Source organism: Schistocerca serialis, chromosome 2 (genome assembly GCF_023864345.2).
Source record: "Schistocerca serialis cubense isolate TAMUIC-IGC-003099 chromosome 2, iqSchSeri2.2, whole genome shotgun sequence".
Lineage (NCBI taxonomy): Eukaryota > Metazoa > Arthropoda > Insecta > Orthoptera > Acrididae > Schistocerca > Schistocerca serialis.
The window spans coordinates 133,723,935-133,743,906 of NC_064639.1; the positions used below are offsets into that span (position 1 = coordinate 133,723,935).

The 19,972-nt window shown below is 41.0% G+C and overlaps 1 protein-coding gene across 2 annotated transcripts in view; it reads right to left on the reverse strand.

The window, feature by feature from the left end:
- LOC126456841 (V-type proton ATPase subunit H) overlaps positions 1-18,790 on the reverse strand; it is a 71,842-nt gene extending 53,052 nt beyond the window's left edge. For both annotated transcript variants that reach the window (XM_050092654.1, XM_050092653.1), the window contains exons 1-2: positions 18,609-18,790; positions 9,096-9,177 (exon numbers count right to left, since the gene is read on the reverse strand). In XM_050092654.1, coding sequence (XP_049948611.1) covers positions 9,096-9,177; positions 18,609-18,660 — 134 coding nt within the window. In that variant the 5' untranslated portion in view covers positions 18,661-18,790. The remainder of the gene's footprint in view (positions 1-9,095; positions 9,178-18,608) is intronic.
- Between the last annotated feature and the right edge of the window lie 1,182 nt (positions 18,791-19,972).

Here is a 19,972-nt window from a genome sequence, read left to right on the forward strand (position 1 = left end):
AAATGCAACTGTGGCATATACTACAGTGATGCAATGATTCGTAATGCCATCACACACAACGCAGCTGGCTCTTGAATTCAGGAACAGATTCTTAAATACCCAGATTCTTTCTTGCAAAGGATTCTGTAGATTCTCAACTATCAAGATTTCTGTGAAAGCGCAGGCTGCTCATTCTGTACACAGCTCCAACAAACAGGCCTCAAACCCATCTTGCAAACAGCAACCCATCCAGCACCAGCCACAGTGACACGTAAACACGTCATGCCTGATACAAGGTGGAAAGTACTACTCTTGCTGTTCTACGGCACATGATCGCTGATCTCACCCGTCGCATGAAGCAACTTGCCCCCCCCCCCCTTTTTGTGGTAAACAGGGGCATGTTCACAGTCTATGTGATTACAGAAGTGTAAGACACTTCTGCTACTCCTTCATATAAATATGTCACAAATAGTGTGTAGTTTTTCCAAGCCCCACAGTGTCATTAGTGCAAAACACCAGTGCAATACTTGTTTTGGAAAGGCTCCCAACTCTTCTGATGTGCTATGTGAAAAGAACGAACTTTTTGTGTCTCTTACCCTTGCCGGACAATCAATGCATTTACAACTTGACACTGAAGCTTCAGTGACTTTACTCAACCATAGCACTTCTGAACTGCTTGGCAAACCTAAGTTTAGCACATTGCACCATATGCTGATGGCATATAACGGCCAAGACATTCTGGTCTTAGGCACTTGTGGCCTTCATGCAACTTTCCGAAATTTCACAGAGACAGTGACATTCACAGTGCTTTCCTCCAGAGACAGTGCTAATATTTTTGCTCTAGAAACTTTTCATTTGCCTAGGTTAAGCATTCAGGACAATGTACTTTCTGTTTCTTCCTTTGATCCTTGGCACAGTGTTCCTAAATTACATGCAGAATTTCAGTATTTGTTTTCTGAGGGTTTAGGTAAAGCTACTAATTTTGTTGTCCATGTCACAATGAAGGACAATGCATAGCCACATCTTGTTAGAGCTCGTCCCGTCCCTCAAGCTCTTCAAGAACAGGTGTCTCAGGAACTTACTGTTTTCCAAGACAATGGGGTTGTGGCAACCATTACTGCCTGTCAGTGGGTGCCCCTCATGTAATTCTAAAGAAACCATGCCGGCAGACTCTAGTTGAGCACCGATTTTAAGAAAACTGTGAATCCTCAGTCAGTCATTGCATTTCTCTCTTACTGCACCTGGAAGAACTAACGGTTAAATTGGGTGCTGGTCATCACTTTGCCAAAATTTATTTGTGCGGTGCCTATTTGCAAATCCCTCTGGATGAGCAGTCACAATGAGTCTTTGTCCTTAACACTCATCTGAGTCTCTTCCAGTGTTTGAGATTGCCATTTGGCAATGCTTCTTCACCCACAATATCTCAGTGCTTTCTGGAGCAGTTGACTGCAGAAGTTCTTTTTGCTGTAATTATTTAGATGAGATTGTGTCTCAGGTCGCACTCCTGATGAACACATCAGCAATCTCCAAACTCCATTACAAGTGTTGTCTGCAAATGGTCTCAAATGTAACAAGACAAATGTGTTTTTTCAGACTAAACTTGAGTACTTGGAACATATCAAAAGAAGCCAGAGTGTTCACCCTTTGTAATCGTATTTGCTTGTTATCTGTGACCTACCAGCCCTAAACAATGTGTGGGAATTGCAGTCTGTGTTGGGAAAGCTCATGTATTACATCCGGTTTATTCCAAGCATCATGCAAATAACTGCTCCGTAGCATCGGTTGTGCAGGAAAAATGTTCCTTTTGTTTGGTTTCAAGAGTGTTAGTCTGCTTTCCAGAGGTTAAAAGATGCTTCACTTAGTAATTGATGCCTTGTTCATTTTGATCCGCTCAAACCTGGACCCTTGGCTGTGGATGCTTCCTGCTATGGCATTGGTGCTATTTTGTCCTACAAATTTGGTGCTGTTGACAGGCTGACTGAAGTTTCAAAGGTGTTGAACAAAGCTCAATGTGTCTATGGTGTCACTAAGTTTCACCAGTACCTTTTTGGTAAAATATTTTACTTGCTGACTGGTCATAAACCTCCACAATCTTCATTTAGCCCTTCCCAGTAAGTCCCAACTCGTAGTGCACAAGCAGCAATGGTAGGCTGCTCTTCTGTCAAATTACCACTGCGAGATTCTGTATCTGCCTACTTCTACGCATGCCACACAGATACTCTTTCTCATCTCCCTGCTGGCCCAGATTCAGCACTCTATGCGTCTGCCGCTTGTTGTTACTACACTGATGCACTAGACACAGGCGTTTGGAATAACTTTCTGCTTAATCAACAGAAAATTTCCCAGACTACAGCAGCCAATACCAATTTGCAGATTCTGTTGCAGTACATCCGCACCAACTGGGCCATGTTCAGCTAAACAAATCTGTAGCTCTGTGGTTTGCCAATATTTTGCACATTGGCGTGCCCTTGCAGTTCACCAAGGTGTCATTTTGCTTTGCATTGATAATGGCCAGTCAGGTGTTGACATTCCCCATGCTCTCCGCCTGATGTGCTTCGTTTGCTACAGCAAGGTTGCTGGAGCGTCATTCACACCAACCAGTTGAGGTGATGTCATTGCATTTGGCATGGTCTGGATATGCAGACTGAACAGTTGACTTCTCAGTGCCCAGCCTATGCTGAACATCAGTCAACCCCACCCTAGCAGCTCTTTGAAAGGCCCAAACCTCAAGCACCTCGGCAATGTTTGCACTAGGAATTTGCAGGTCCCTTCTCGAACACACACTGGCTCATTATTGTTGAAGCTTTCAAAAAATTTTCCTTCATGGTTCCCATGCACTCCGTTATGGTTTGTTCCACTGTCCAGGCACTGTTGTGGATCTTTTGCTTTGAGGGATTGCCTGAAGTGATTGCAACTAACAAGAGACCTCAATTTGCTGCCAACGAGTTTGGACAGTTTTGCACTGCCTCTAGCATCAAGCACATCAGGAGCGGACTGTTCCACTTGCAATCCAATAGAAAAGCTGAAGATGGTCAAACTTTGTGCATACCACATGCAGGATCAATCTCTTGTTGCTATTCTTGTCTTCCTATTGCCTCCAGATATCCAATGGACCATCACTGGAGGAGTTGTTACATTGACAGCACCACTGCATCTTGCTTTAGTTGCTGCACCCACCCCAGCAAGCAGGACCCACTTTGACCGGACAGGCAAGGTACCACACTAATGATTCGGTCTTTTACAGATTGTATGACAGTGGAGGTGCTGGAAGCAAGGCACCACAGTGCAGCTTCTTGGACATTCTCTCTTTTTATTGCAGGGACCAAGAGGATTGCTGAGATGCCACCAGAATCAAATTTGTGCTTGTGAACTGTGTGATCCAGCCACAGGCTTTGTGCTTCCGGACTGCCTGGATGCAGAAGCCCCCACTGCATCTGGCTCCTGTAACCTGCATGCCATCAGTGCTGGGCCTGGGGCCAATGGAAGTCTACACCCTTTCAAGGTTGTTGCTGTTTCAATAGCCACTGTCGTCTGGGGAAGGGCACCTCTTCCCAGCAGCTGTCCCACATGCCACCTTGGGCCCCTGCGGGAGTTTGGCACTAGCCTCATCTTCAGCTTTTGTCTTCTCATTGCACCTGCATCCAGCCGTCCCCCCATTGTCGTACACTCATTTAGGCTACACAACAAGAGTGAGGTGGTTTGGAGGGATGTGGTATCATGTAAGGATACCACCCCACAGGCATCATAAAGTTGACAACAGGGGTGCAAGTTTCCATCAAATACCGATAGAGGTTGTGCAGGATCTGGTGGACAAATAGTGTGTGCCCGCTTAGCCACGCCTCCTGCAGCTCTGTACCACAAGCATCATCTGCTGCCACAAACAGGACGGTCGGTGACAGCCACACAGTCCACTCGCACTTTGAGCTTCTTCGCTATGTGATGCTCTGCAGATTCCATCTAGTCACAGCTCTGACACCACTGGACGCATCCTTGTTACTACTGTAATAGCTGGACTTATTTCTTGCAGCATTATTTGTAATGAGTCTTCGTACGCTTGGAGAAATACAAGTTACGTAAATCAGTTTACTGTGTTAATTTGTTCCCTAATCGTTTCTCCTCCTCTTCTGCTTTCCTATGATAACAGTTGCCACACCACTCTATAGCCTACACAATAGCAATAGCGTGCTTGTCATTTGTTGTTTATTATAATGTTGTTCTAGCAAGGACTGACGGAAGAATCAGTTAATACAAAAATGTGGGTTTTCAAAATAAATAAATAATAATTATTATTTGTGACTAGGTTGCAGCTTTCTTGGCATGGAGGACACAGCATGTTATCTTGGATGGAGAGACACACACAGATGTAGAAGAAACTTCTGGATTGCATCAGGAAGCATGTTAGTGCCCCTTCTGTTACACTGTACACTAATCGCCTGACACACACTATTAATATGAATAGTAACTGTAGAGTTTTTGCAGACTATTCTGTTATCTAAAATGAAGCACTGTCTTAAAAAACGGCTGCATAGATGACCAGGCAGCTCTTCATAAGGTTTCAGTATTGTGGAAAGATTACCAACTTGCTTTACCTGTGCAGGAATGTAAAATTATGCGCCACATAAACTGATAAATATCATAGCCTACAATTACAATATCAATGAGCTACATCTAAAATCATTCAACTCACACAAATATCAGGGTGTAGCAAATTGTAAGGGCATGAAAAAGAACAATCACAAGGGCTCAGTAGGAAAAAAATCAGGTGTCAGGCTTTGGTTCATTGGTAGGATACAGGGAATAAGCAGTCTGCTTACAAAGGAGACTGCATACAAAACAGTTGTGTCACACACATCAAATATGATGAACTGGGGAGATCAAACATATAGAAAGAAGGGAAGCATGAAGAGTGACAAATTCACCTGACTCAGAAGAGAGTGTGTCAGATATTCTGACTAAACGAAACTAGCATACATTTGAGGGCAGAGGCAAAAAGGCTATTTACAAAGTTTCAACTAGCAGCTCTAAAGAAGAGACTAGGAATATACTACAGCATTCTACATTTTGCTCCCACAGGGATCATGAAGACAAGATTTAGGTGCAGCACTCATTGAGGCATTAAAGTAACCAAGCCTTCTGTGCTCCATGCTTGAAAGGGACTGGCAGAAGTCCTAACAACTGGAACAAAGGGAAATACCATGTGCCTTGCACTTAACAGTACTTCACAGAGTATAGAGGCAGATGAATTTTATTCTGCAATGAGTGACAGACTTTTTGAGGGATATTTCAGAAAGACAAATAAATATCAGCTGGTAATAATTAAAAATGCAGCTACATTGTGAACTATGATCACCATATGGTAGCAAAACTTGGTATACAGGGGGAGTCACTAACTATTACCACCAAGAATAGCTCCAAAAGTATGTTAGTAGTTGAAAAGTTTGTGGGACAAACATTGCATGGGACAACAGGGGCCATAATATGACATTGGTTTTTTGTTGCTAGGTGGGGTCGTGTCAGAGATACGAAGGTCAATTTTGTTTTTTAAATGGGATGCTGTAGTTTGGTATTTATTTTCTGATAGCAGCTATCGAGACGTAACCAATGATTTGTAACAGTAAGGTCTCTGAAGGTCAACAAAGGCCGAACAGGCGGCATGAACATTCATTTACAGAAGATGTTCAAAGTGATGACCATTGGTATCAATGCAGTGCTGCAATATCCTTATCATGGATTGAGTGGTACTCCTTATCACTTCGGCACTTATCGAAGCACATGCCCTGGCAATTCTTTTTCGTATATTGTATATATTTACCGAATACAGAGTATCCATCTAAAATGCCACTGACATGTAAACACCACTCGGCAGTTTCGCAATACAACAATAATAGGTATGGTAAGATTAGTATCATTGAATCAAGCGAACGTGAATGATGTTTTCCTGCGAAGAACAAGTTGATATGCTTCTCATTTACAGAGAATCCTAACGAAATTCAGTGAGAGCTAGAGACTTATATGCTGAAAGATATCCTCAATGTACTCCACCCTACACGTCTTACATTTAAATATGTGTATGACAAATTGAGAACAACTGGATCTTTAATGCATCAGAAATACATCTGGCAAAAGAAAGTTACTAATGAGGAAACGGAAATCGGTACTCTTGCCACTGTGGTTTGAGATCCTTGAGTTTGTGTCAAATTGCAAGGGAATCTGACATGAGCCAGAGTAATGTTGTTCATGCTCTGCATTGCCATAAAAATAGTTCTCACCATATCAGCCTCCTCCAAGAATTAACTGGTATGGACTGTATGCGGCACATTGAATTCTGCCGATGGGCTCAACTTCAGATTCAGTGGGACGACACATTTCTTAATTTGATTTTATTTACTTACGAGACTACATTCATGATTTGCATAACATGCATTATTGGGTAACTGAAAATCCATGTTGACTTCAGCAAGTTGCACACTAAAAACCGTGGTTGGTGAATGTATGGTGTGGCCCCATTTCATCGAAGGAAATCTTAATGGCAGAAAGTACACCACCACCCTGCAAGAACTATTAGGTCTGTTATTGGAAGAAATTCCCTTACAAACAAGGAACAGAATGTGGTATCAACACGATGGGTGTCCGGCACATTTTTCGCTGATGGCTAGAAATGAATTGCAGAGACAATTCTCAAATCATTGGGTTGGACGCTGAGGAGAGGTGTCGTGGCCAGTTCGTTCACCAGAGTTGACGCCTCTGGATTTTTTCTTGTGGGGCTTCGTAAAAAGACATTGTTTATAAAGATGTTCCAACTACACCTGAAGATATGCGAGAGGGAATTGTCAGACCAAGTGCTTCGATAAGTGCCGATGTGATAAGGAATACCACTCAATCCATGATAAGAAGATTGCAGCACTGCATTGATACCAATGGTTGTCACTTCAAACACCTTCTGTAAACAGACGTTCATCCACCTTTGTGATTTTCAAAGACCCTACTGTTACACGTCATTGGATTTGTCTCGATAGCCACTATCAGAAAATAAGTATCGAACTATAGCATCCCATTTTAAAAAAACAAAGTTGACCTTCATATCTCTGAAGCGACCCCACCTAGCAACAAAAAACCAATGTCATATTATGGCCACCGTTGTCCCATGCAACTTTTGCCCCACAAACTTTTCAACTCCTATCATACTTTCGGAGTTATTTTCAGTGGCAATTGTTAGTGACTCATTCTGTATATTTCAATGCATTAACGCAGAACCACTTTACACTGGAAATTATTTAATTCCAGTTTTGGGCACAACTTGCAAATATGGAACAGTGAACCCAAGGAATACACATAGAAATGTTTCCATGTGTAATGGAAATGGATAAGGAATGTTACATGGACAGGAAATGTCCAAGTGATTGGTTGGTTTAAAACGGAAAAGGGGGGGGGGGGGGGGTTGGGGGTGGCAGACTGCTAGGTCATCGGTCCCTCAAACAAGTGAGAAATGTATAATGTTGATTTTATTATTAAACACCGCACACACAATTTGTTCAATATGAGCACAGGAGACCTCGACAAGTTGCTGCATCTGTAAAACAATGATCTACAGTTGTTCACAGCAGTTCCAGTGGAAACTGAGCAACATATTCCTATATACTGGCCTTCAGAATTAGTAGAGATCTAATGTATCCCTGGTAAGTGCATTATTTTAGATATATCCAGAGCCAAAAGTCACATGGATTAATATCGGGTGATCTTGCAGGCCATGCATATGGAAAACCTTTGGAGATAACACATTCACATAAAGTGGTATTAAGCAGATCTTTCACTGTGCGAGCGACATGAGATGTTGCCCTATCGCGCATGGAAACAGTGGTTTCCACACAGTTGCACTCTTCCAAAGAACGAATTACATGCTGTATGATGTGGTCTTGGGAACAAGCAGATGTCTCGGTACACCTGACAGGCCATCTGGGCGTATTCTCTTCAAAGAGCAACAGACAGAGAATAAAGATACTTGAGAATCCACGTACACAGTCACATAAATTGAGTGCACTGGTACTTCGTGCATAACATACAGTTTAACAATACCCCGAATTCAGCATTTCCATGTATTCATTGCACCTTGTAGTGTAAAATGTGCCTATCACACCACACAATATTGTCCAGTCACAAGTCATCAACACTGATCCATCCCAAAAACTCAAGAGCAAATTCAGGGCATTGCTGTAGACCTTGAGGTTTCAGTTACTACAGTGTCTGCATCTTGTACTGGTAGCATGTAACTGGGAAACTTCCCATAATGTTGACCATGGGACGGACAATTCTTGCGACACTGCATGAGCACCCAGGGCACATATCACATAGTCAGTCACAGCAACAGCAACCTCGTCAATAACTTCCTCTGGGATTGGTCGCCCGCCTCTTCCTGGTGCCACACCATATTTTCGGATTTCATTATCTTCAAGCCATTTAATGAGTTTGAGCTTCTCCTGTCAGACCTTTCAGTTAGCGACACTATCTTAATGCAGCACTGTAATTGCTGCCATTCATATAAAACAGTTTCACTAACAGCACATGCTCTCTCTTCTCGATAACCAAACTGTTCACTCACAATATAGCTTGTCATATGACAGTGTGGATGTCATATCATAATACGAACAGTGTATTGTACCAGATTTGCACCTGGTGGCAAAAATTTGAACTATTTTTTTCAATGCTTATAGATTCTGCATTATAGCATTAGCATATTTACTAAGTTTCATTGCTATACGATAATTACAGTCCACATTGGAGCTCCGTGAATAGCAGCACTTTAATTATAACCATCTGAGATGAGTGCCAGTTACTACCAATGAACACAGTGTATGTAGTTCAAAATGAATAACAAATTTGAAAATCCGTACACGTTTCTACATTTTTGCCAGATCAAATCAAGTTTTCCATCCAGTGCCTTTTAAAATAAACTTCATTATGAATATTTATTAATTTGTAATTTAGAATAGGAAACAGGCATTCTCACTAATATCAATAATATTAACTGTGAATTCTTAGTTATCCTAAAAAAATGCATCATCATCATGATACCCATTAAATTACTAGCATTGACAATATTTTATGTTACTTGAACTCACTGTAGGTATGACTGCCAATTCACACGCTGATTTCTAATTTCTGTAGCCTGTTGCTGGAGTACACTTGTGGCAGCAAGCATATCTGTAATTAAAGTAACATAAATATGCTGACAGATTGTATTATTCAACAACTAGTTAATAACACACTTAATATTAGCTTCTGGGTGATGCACTGCCAACTTAGGGCAGCGCACATACCACTTACTGTCATTTACACTAACTGTTATCACATTTGAAGATTGTCAAAAACAATTCATAGTAAATCAAAGAGGATCTGGGGGAAGATAGTAGAACATGATTGATGGAAATAACAGGGACAGAAAGTAAAACTGGTACAGTGCTATCAATGCTTTCTGGATAATAGTTTGGTTTAATCTGAATACAACATTAAAGAAAGCTTGAAAATATGAATATTGACAGTATGGCAAGTACCCACACAACCAAGTTGCTCCTCTCATCATGCAGTGCTGTTCGCAGTCTGATCTCAGCAGCCAGAGACCGTGGTCACGTGTGTCCGAGTTGCATTCGCGTGCGCGTATGTGGTTTTTTTTTTTTTGTCTATTTCCGATAAAGGTCTTGTTGGCCAAAAGCTCACTTTTTGACAGTCTTTTTATTGTGCCTATCTGCAAGTCAGCATCTCCACTACATGGTGAGTAGCAACTAACCGTTTCATGGTATGGCAAGTATGATGCACAAAGTAATGCAAAACACATTTTCAAGTTAATAAGTGGTAGACATCACCAACAGAAAGAAAACATATAGCACAACCAATGACACAATTAATTCAGCAATTACATCTTTCAGGCAACTAATGAAGTAAAATGTTCTTGAATGTCCAATATTTCTACAGAATATCTTTCTGACTAGTGGTGATTCTTCAAGAAGTGTCTGTGTTGCTAATTATATACTACTCAAGTTGCATTCACATCAACCCTCCCCCCTTTCTTGCAAATACGAGGTTTGTTCTAAAAATCCCAGAACTTTCTCCACAAAATTTTTCTACGTTTTCCTTTCACTTATTGTGCATGGTCTCCTTCGAAATACTCTCCTCCACAATTGATACACCGTTGCCAATGCTGTTTTCACTTTCAGAAGCAGTCTTGGTATGCCTCCTGCTGGATATCTCGTCGATTTTTACAAATCTTCGTCCTTTCAATGGGGTTTATAGCTTTTCGAAAAAAGTCTGCAGTGGCCAGGGCTAGAGAGTACGGAGGATGAGGCAGCAGAGTTATTTCGTTTTTTGTGCACCAAACGGGATGAATGTGCAGGTACGTTATCGTGATGCAAGAGCCACGAATTGTGTCACCACATTTCAGGCTGTTACCGGCTGTTTCCTTCTCACATTTTCTCGTAGGCATTGCAACACGTCCGGATACTACCACTGACTAATAGTTTGTCTTTGTGGTATGAATTCATGATAAACTAATCCTTCAAAGACAAAAAAAACAGACAGCAAGGCTTTGACATTTGACCTGACCTGACGAGCTTTTTTGGTTTTGGATAACCTTTCCTGAACCATTGCGAAGATTGAGCCTTGGTCTCAATATTATATTCGTAGTGACACCTGCCATCACCAGTTATTCTCTTACTCATCTGCGTAACCCAAAAGCTCTTCACAGATTGCAAGGCAAAGGTATTTCTGGTCTTGATTCATCAGCCATGGGACAGACTTGTCGGCAACAGATTCTTCCAAGATGCTGTGTCACGATTTCATGACATCATTCAACTGAAATTCTACATTCTTCTGCAAACTTTTGGATAGTCAGTCTTCATCGATTAGCATGCACAATTTCATTGATGTTCCAGACGTCAGTAGACGTTGAAGGGCATCCTGAACAAGGGTCATCTTTAACTTCCGTTCCACAATTTTTAAACTGTGTGAACCATTTATAACACCAAGTACAGCTTAAGCACTCATCACTGTAGGACTCCTGCGTCATTTGGTGTGTCTATGTAGAGGTTTCCTTGAGTTTCGCACAAAATTTAATGCAGACACATTGCTCCTCTTACTCTGCCATCTCAAAATTTGCTAACTGTGTGACAACACATTGTACTCTACAGACATACACCAGTGAAACTTCCGGCAGTTACACATTAAACAAAGGCATGTGCAGGAATGCCAACTGCATTCTGCTCCAACACACCATTGGTGCAATATTACGAATGTTCTGGAATTTTTTGAACAAACCTCATACCTATTACAAAATATACCTTTTTATTGTCAAGTTCAAGAGCCACTGTAGCATCTAGAGATACTACAGAATGAAACAAGATGGACTCACAGTGGAATTATGATTTTTCAAAAGACAGGACTGTCATGTGCAATAACTGACACCTCGCTCTAACAGCAGTAAATGGAATGATAAGTTATAGAGCAAGTAAGGTTCCTTGTTACCCAAGAGAGAATACTTCATTAGTGACAGTGTTCCTAACATAAGCTGGTAAAGTTCCAATTCTGCCCAGTAATTTGATGCTGTGACTACTGGAGTTTTTAAGCTACTCAACAGTGTGGTAGTTAGTATCCGTACCCTCTTAATAGATGAAGTCTTGCCATGACCACAGGAGTGCTGATTTGAGCGTCTGTGTGGCTGCGTGCACGAGTGTGTGTATTTTCACCAGAAAAAGAGCAAGAGCTTGAAAGCTAGTGTGAACGATGTTTCCTGTTACATGTCCCTGTGCCCCCACACTTTCATCCTTTATAGATGAGTGGCTGTCTTTCCCTTTTTTTATGTACTTGACCAGTCACATGAAATGACATGACGAGTACAGTGAACTGACAAAGGCACAAAAAAAGCTGCAATGCACTGGCAGGTGAAAACAAGAGCAGTGGGCAACGTGTACTCATAAAAGTTGTTCTGGAACACGATAAGGACCAATAAAAGTGGATTTCATTATGGAGAGATGCAGGGATACAGCTGGGTAAAGAGCCCCAAGGGCAAAATCTTGGCAGAGGGTATTCCCTCCCTGCACCTATTACATATGCTGATAAGTGGTTTTAAATTGTGGCAATATCCACTTTTCCATAGGAAGGTTAAAGTACAGTTTGCATTCACTGCACTCTCAATCAGGATCTGTGCCAAGGGCAGTTTGAAATTTGTGTGTCAAGTGAATCTGGACATTCCTCTACGCTGTGTTAGGTTCATTTCGTAGGTGCAGTGGAAAGGATTCTCTTGCCATAGCATCCTGCTCTGTGCAGGGTAAATGTGACCAATATGGGTGCAACACAAGAATACAGCCTCTCTTCAAGACATCTGAAGTGACACCCTCCACTTTTGGTGAAGGTTTTTATCATTCACATTCTGTTGCCTGCGACATTGGTCATACATTTCCATACCACTCTTTATTCACAAGAAGTAATGAATGCTGTCAAACAGGGGAGCCCAAGCTGATTCCCTATTTCTAGATTTCCAGAAGGCTTCTGACACTGTTCCTCACCAAGCAGCTTCTAAATCGATTACGTGTCTATGGAATTTCATGTCTGTTGAGTGACTGCATTCATGATTTCCTGTCAAAGGTCACAGTTCATCATATAGTGAAACCAAAGTAATGTCTGGGGTTCCCCATGGAAGTGTTATAGGTCATCTGGTGTCCTTCATGTATATAAATGGCTCGGGACAAAACCTGAGCAGCCCTCTTACATTGTTTGCAGACAATGCTGCAATTTTCCTCCTAGAAAAGTAATCAAAGATAAAAATAAGAAATTTCAAAATGAGTTACAAAAGAAATTTGCATGGTGCGAAAAATAGTAATTGATGCTAAACAAAGTTGAAAACCCTGTTTGTGGACAAAGTTATGGAATTTTTTTAATAGACCTTGTAAAAGGTGAGGAGCACTGAAATGGAGAAAGCAAATTTCACGATTCCAGTTACCAGCAGAACCTGTGATTAACTATGCAGTCCACGAGTTTGCAGACAGTTGTCAAAGTGACTGGCCTGTATCTGAAGATACAGACTCTTCCTGTCAAGTTTCAATATTGGTAAAATTGTACTTTCTGTTCATTGAGAGGGAAAAACTCCTTCCTATCGAATCTTGCTAAATATAACCAGAAAACTTTGTTTGTTATAGCCACTAAAATGGCGAAGCACCTTTGCACTGTGTTAGTGCACTGTTGGATTTTCTGTCAGTGAAAGGGGCATCTCCACATGTTGGGTATTAAACGACAAAAAGACTCTAATCTTATAAAATCTGATGTTGTGTAAAGTCTGGGTAATAACTATTTGAAGTCAATACTTTGGCAAAATATAGGGTCAGTAATTTAGCTATACGGAAATACTGATGAGTCGGAAGGGAAGGTAAGTCGACTGGGAGAAGCTGGAAAGTAAGTGGATGGGGGAAGTTATTGAAGGGAGAGTGATGCAAATGGAGGGGGAGAAATGAGTGGCGGGGTGGGAGTGAGTGGGGGGGGGGGGGGTTGTGGGGAAGTGACAGGTGTGGTGTGAATGAGTGGAGGCATGAATGGAGACAGTTTGTGGGGTGAGAGAGAGGTTATGGGGTGGGAGCGAGTGGAAGGTGCTGTGGGGTGGGAGCGAGGGTTGGGGGATGAAGTGAAGTGGGATCGAGTGGAGGAGATTGAGGTGGGAGCAAGTGGAGGGACATTTAGAAAGCAAATGGAGGGGGATGGAGGTTTTGAAAGCGAGTGTACAGGAGGGGTAGATGGGGTGGGAGCGAGTAGTTAGGGGTGAGAGGTTGGAGTGGGCAGACCGTGGCGGGGGGGGGGGGGGGGGGCAGATGTGACGGAGCAGGGAAATGGGGTGAGCAGGCAGATGGGAGGGGGGGCAGGAGTGGTGGGGGGGAGGAAGAAGCAGGTGGTGGGTGGGGGAGATGAGCAGGTACTGGGTGGGGGAGGCGAGCAGGTGGTGGGGGAGGTGAATGAAGGGAAGATTTGGGAGATGCTGAGCCTTCTTAACGACAGTTATGGTCTCAAGGCATCCTGGACTTCCTAAGAGTCCTGTGAGTGTAAATGTAACTACAGTGGTCAGCCTAGCCTAACTAGTTTCAAATGCAGTGGGCAACAACCAAAGCACATTGAAAATTGAGAACTTGAGTAATCAGTAGTTGTTGAGCATAGGCTCACAAATGAACACAGAATTATGTTTGATGACATGAAAGTCTTGCATTACCCTCCTGTTTATTGGAATTCTCTTATTAGAGGAGAAGTAGAAGCAGAATTCATGAGAACAATTCAGCTGGGTCAGAGGCTATTATTGTTGTGTGTGGAAGCAAGTTCTATATGCTGAGAAGAGGTAGACAACTGTGCTTTATTGTTTACATTCCTGCAACATTGTTGAGCTACCAGCACACACATGACCAAAATCACTGGTAGCATGACGTAATGACAATGTTCGTCAACCGCTAATCACATGCTGCCTACTGGATATAAATGGTTGCCACAACAGCAGCCATGAAAGTCAGTGGTTCCTAATGAAGAAGATGGAGGATTTCATGGAAAAAAGAAATTTTACCCAAATTGGGCATAGCTAGTTAACACACAATATTTGGTACAGTATAAATGACATGTTTGCAACTGGCAGAAAAAAAATTTAAAGAGAAAATATCGACAATAGCTTCAAATATTGCATTAATGTACAGTGTCAGCAAAAGTTATGATACTAGGCAAACGTCCCGAGTTCGAGTCTCAGTCCGGCACACAGTTTTAATCTACCAGGAAGTTTCAGGTATCATACTGTTTGTGAAAACTGCAATACATGAAGAGAAATGACAAAAGCTTACTTAATAGGTTCATAAAACTGGCGAAAGGGAACGCTGAGCTGTGTATATCATAACTGCCAGTGGTAAATGTTTTATAGGAGAGGTTCATGCCTCTACAATGAGAACAGGTACCACACAACCAAATTAAGAAGTCTGAACAATTGCAAGTGTAACTAATGCCATAACATCTCTGTAGTAGAAGTTGCTAATCTGAACCCTGATAACCTAAGAAATTTACACTGCCACTATTTGGCCAGCAACAGTAAGAGATGGTCAGCATATAGTTCTTGATCACTAAGCACACTGACACCACTGCTTCTCCTCCACAGTAGTAGACAGAACCAGGTTCACTAGCTCCCATATCTATTGCCACCACCAACAAAAACAATACAAACATGACAGTTGGTTAAACAAACATTCATTGCGAACATACACCAAGAAGTGCCCAATACTGGACATCTGATCTGACATACAATGTAATGGTATGTCACATGTAATGTCATATGTGCACAGTAACAGAAAGAGAATAAGACACTGAAAATATCTTTTTAGTGCCCACATTACTATTTTGTTTTGTTTTTAATTGTAGGTTGTGGTGACAGACTGGTGGCGCAGCCCAAGGTCTAAGTTAGGCTGAAAGTGACAGTATGGTTGTGAAGTTGTGGGGAAGCTAGTAAATGTGAGTACAAAATCTTTGTTGTGGTGAGATACTGATATGTTGCTTAGCCTGATGTCTCAGTCAAACTGAAAGGTCACAGTTTGGCTGCGGGTTAGGGAAGTGGTACTGTAGGCTTCGAGTAATCCTCAAAAAGTTATATATAAGATATCTGAAGTGTAGGCTGTCAAAATCGTATCTGACAGAAATGATTGTACCCACCATTGCACTGTACAAATAAATGTATGTGTGTGTGTGTGGGGGGGGGGGGTACAGTGACACACACACACACACACACACACACACACACACACACACACACTCTCTCTCTCTCTCTCTCTCTCTCTCTCTCTCTCTCTCGAGGTGCACTGATGAGAAACAGAGTTTGTAAACCCAGAGACAGACTACGAAACAAGATGACAGTTGCACTATGGCAGGAATTGTTTTCCACCGTCTGTTTCAGACACCCACCAGTGTGTTATGTTCCAGACTGTGTGCACAAATAGTATTCCTTTCAGCAGAATAGTTCTGACATAAACCCAAATTGAACTCAAGAAACTTAGAGCTTTTCAGTATGGGACAACTGGCAAACAAATGGTCTCTTAAATGAGCCTTACTTTGAGTTACACTATAGACATGGCTAAATACAAGATGAACTATAAGGAGTGATCAAAAAGATTATGACTGAGGAAGTTGTTGCAGCACATATGCAACATAGCATTACTCTGAAGCGGATACATAAGCACTGACATGCAAGCGTGGCATTCATGTCTTTGTGATGTGTGTGTGGTAAATGGAAAATGTGAACCATGGCAAAGTTATTATCAAATGCATCCCAACAGGTCCAATGTGCTGTTATTTTTATTTTGGCTGCCAAAGAACAAACACCGATAGATATTTATCACGGCATGAAGAACGTGTGCCAAGACCCACACTGGTCACAATTTGGCAGAAGATGCCAGTGATCATGGAGGCCAGCCTCAACAGTTAAACTCATGTAGGGGACACTTGAGCACCCGCCCTATAGTCCTGATCTCTCCCCAAGTGAATACCATGCTTTTGGCTCCTTACAGGGGCCTTCAAGGGTTGACAATTCCTGTTGGATGAAAATGTGCAGCAGGCAATTAGTGACTACCTCATACAGCAGGGCAAGTGTTTCACCAAATGGGTGTGGGATAATTGTCTTAATGCTCAGCGCACTTTTACTTTACTGGCATATCGATTCTGGAGTGTAAGGCATTTAAATAGAAACATTTCGATTGCTCCTTATTTATCAAGATTCTATACAATGATTTTTCTGGACCCATTAAATGCTATTTCACATGTGACATCATTTTTCAGGATTTCTCTGCACAGTATATATTAATTTTCTCTTCATCTTATAGTCTTTTCCGCTATTGTATTGTCTGCTGACCATGTTTGCAATTTAATCAGTTAACCTTGTTCATGATACTGATTCAGCACCCCTTACAGTGCTATATTTCAACATAAATTAACTGAAATGATGTCTCTTAATGACACATTCAAAACCAGTTTGAGTTGAGCGACAACATGTGTAAGCTCTTACGCAAAATGTGATGACTCTACCACGTACAGAATATTTACAATATAATATTATTGTTAGGCTTTTTCATTTCACCATTTCTATGTACAACTGAAGGTCATTGTCCAGGACTTACATTTAATTAACTTCTGATGATTCCTTATTGGAGCAGCAATTTTCCGAGAACAGCAGATATTGTAATTTATTAACTTTGGAGTATAAAAAACTCAAAATTTCAATATGGCAACTATAAAATGAAGTTATTGGCGATTTTTTCAAATAGGGTAAGGTATTTTTTAATACCACATTTACTAGCTTCACCAATTCAAAACCAAATTGTTATCTTTCAACCTAAACTATCCCTCTGGCTAAGCTACAAGTCAATGGGTCAACTCTATCTATTTATTTCTATTATTATTATTATTTATTTGAGACCTGTTGGCTTTGCCAACTGATGTTAGTTTATTACTACCTAGCAAAACTGTGAATATATGCACCAAAAGGTGATGTGACAACAACTGTTAACATTACACCACTGGCCAAATGACAACTCACATCACACATTCCTCTTGAGCCCAAAATTTAAGTGATAATGAGAAACAATGCTATACTTGGACACTGATCACAATTCATTTGAAACATGCACAAACACCAAGGATCAACAACACTCTTGGAATGAGTACATAGATATAAATTTTGTCACATAAAGACGTATTTGCTGGTGTGTAGTTTGTATGAGGGAAAGATTCTGGATGATGAATTCAAATTTAGTGACTTGAGTATCGTCAACCTGACATGCTGATGACACAATCCAAATATTACAGATTACTTTAAGGCATTGGAAATGGCTGCTCGTATAGAATACATTGCAATCTAACAAAGTAGAACAAAAATTCAACTTCCTGAAATTACAGCTACGCAAACTGGCTGTTGCACTTACACTGTTTATTTTATGGGTTACCTTGTTAGTCAATGAATCCTCACTAATGTTAGCTAATGTATTCCAATTTTACAATAATGATTTTAGAGACTGTCTTCCACTACTGATAGAATTTCACACTTTGGAAAAATATTTAGTTCACATAGAAAAGAAACAAATCCGAAGTTTGGGCAGCTTGGCACACATTAATAAATACCCTAGGCAGGCTTCACTTTACTCAGACGTAGCGTGCCTCCTTCAAATATTTTTTCTTAGATTTATTTATATGGTATCTTAAATAGTACCAGCAAATTGTCATTTATCACACATATATTACTACTCTACAAAAAGATTAGTCTCTCTCCAACTCAAGAACTCTGAAGTATTGGATTTTTCGCTATACTTTAGAGGCAAAAACAACACATCAAAAATACAGTGATGATTTTGGATCAGCAGTGCAAATACAGTCATATATAGCAAATAAATCTATCCTACAAAAGATTTAAAGACAAACATGAAACTGTTTACATTTAAGATTTTGAAAGAAATCAACAGTATTTTGATTATTAGAGATACACGCTCTATTCATCAATCACAATAAGAGCTGCTGCCAGTAATTCCAAAAGCTGAATAAACTGACGAAAAATCAGCGGTACTGTACTCACCAAACTGACTTTTGAAACTTACCAATTTTTTCGTCTGGTAACGAAATAATGGATTTTATTGTAGAGTCTGCCATGGTTAATGACAAGGCGCTGTCCTCGCTGAAAGTAACAGATTGTTGTATTACTGATTACAACAAACAATACACTTTTTAGGTCAACGCCTTCTTTCAGAACAATATAGCACATCCACTTACTTGCAGACGAACCTTGTGATCTGATGTAGCAGTGCAGCCAACTTTAGATTCTTGAGAACAGGTTAGAGAAAGAAAAGGGACATCGAACCTAATCGATTAATGTCATTTTCTGTCTTATTTACACGTACGTGCTGTTCATTGCAATAGACTACTGCACCTGGAGTTCTCATTTTATGAAATTCTACCGCCTATGAATACACTGTGGAATTATTCTGTAACTTCGATGTATGTACTTTTGTTGTTAATGAAGGCCATCTACGTCCTCACTTTTCTGGATTAGCCGTACAACAGGATTCTATTAGGCAATACCATATTGTTCTACAAATTCACCCAAATTATCTACGCATAGGCATTTATAACTTTTCCTAAACCAAAACTGAAGTTGAATTCAATGACGTATCATAATCACGTGTGGCATGAAGACGAGCCTATTACGAATGGTGTGATTCAACCATGAAACCATTCCAACGATAAACCACTTTATCCATGATATCTCGGAGCTGAAAATCGTTGTCCAGAAAAGAGTTTACTGCTGGACACTTGACAGCAATGCAAACTAAGTTTAGTTACCTAAAATCTTAAGCGATCTTATGATACAGTGAAACATTAGTCTTCTGTTGGGAAAATGTAAGGGGCGGTCAAATTAAAACAAGGTATAGAGAAAAAAGCAAGTGAAAAGTTTACTATTTCAAAAGTAATTGTCGTAACTGTTGACAAATTTATTCCTCTGTGAGACAAGATGGTCACTACCTCGTGGGAAAATCTTTGAGTTACTTTCGGAACCATGATTGTACCCAGGCGTGCATCTCTTCGTCTGAAGCAAATTGACAGCGACGATTTTTTTTTCTGGGCTCCACAAATATAGAAATCGCATGGGGAAAGATCTGGACCGTATGGAGGGTGAGTAAGGACTTCCCAGCAACACTTCTGCAGCGTAGTTGAAACAACCCTGGCCACTTGTGTGCGGGCATTAACCTGCAATATAATGATGCCATGTGTCAACATGGACAGTAGGACACGCCGCCAAAATTGAAGCACGCCGTCATGTCCAAATACCCTGGAACGTTGACCAGTTCACATACATGTTGCCAACGTTGTTTTGACTACACTGCAGAAGTTTCACTGGGAAGCCCTTACACATCCTTCCTACAGTCCAGATCTCTCCCCATGCGATTTTCATATGTTTGGAGCC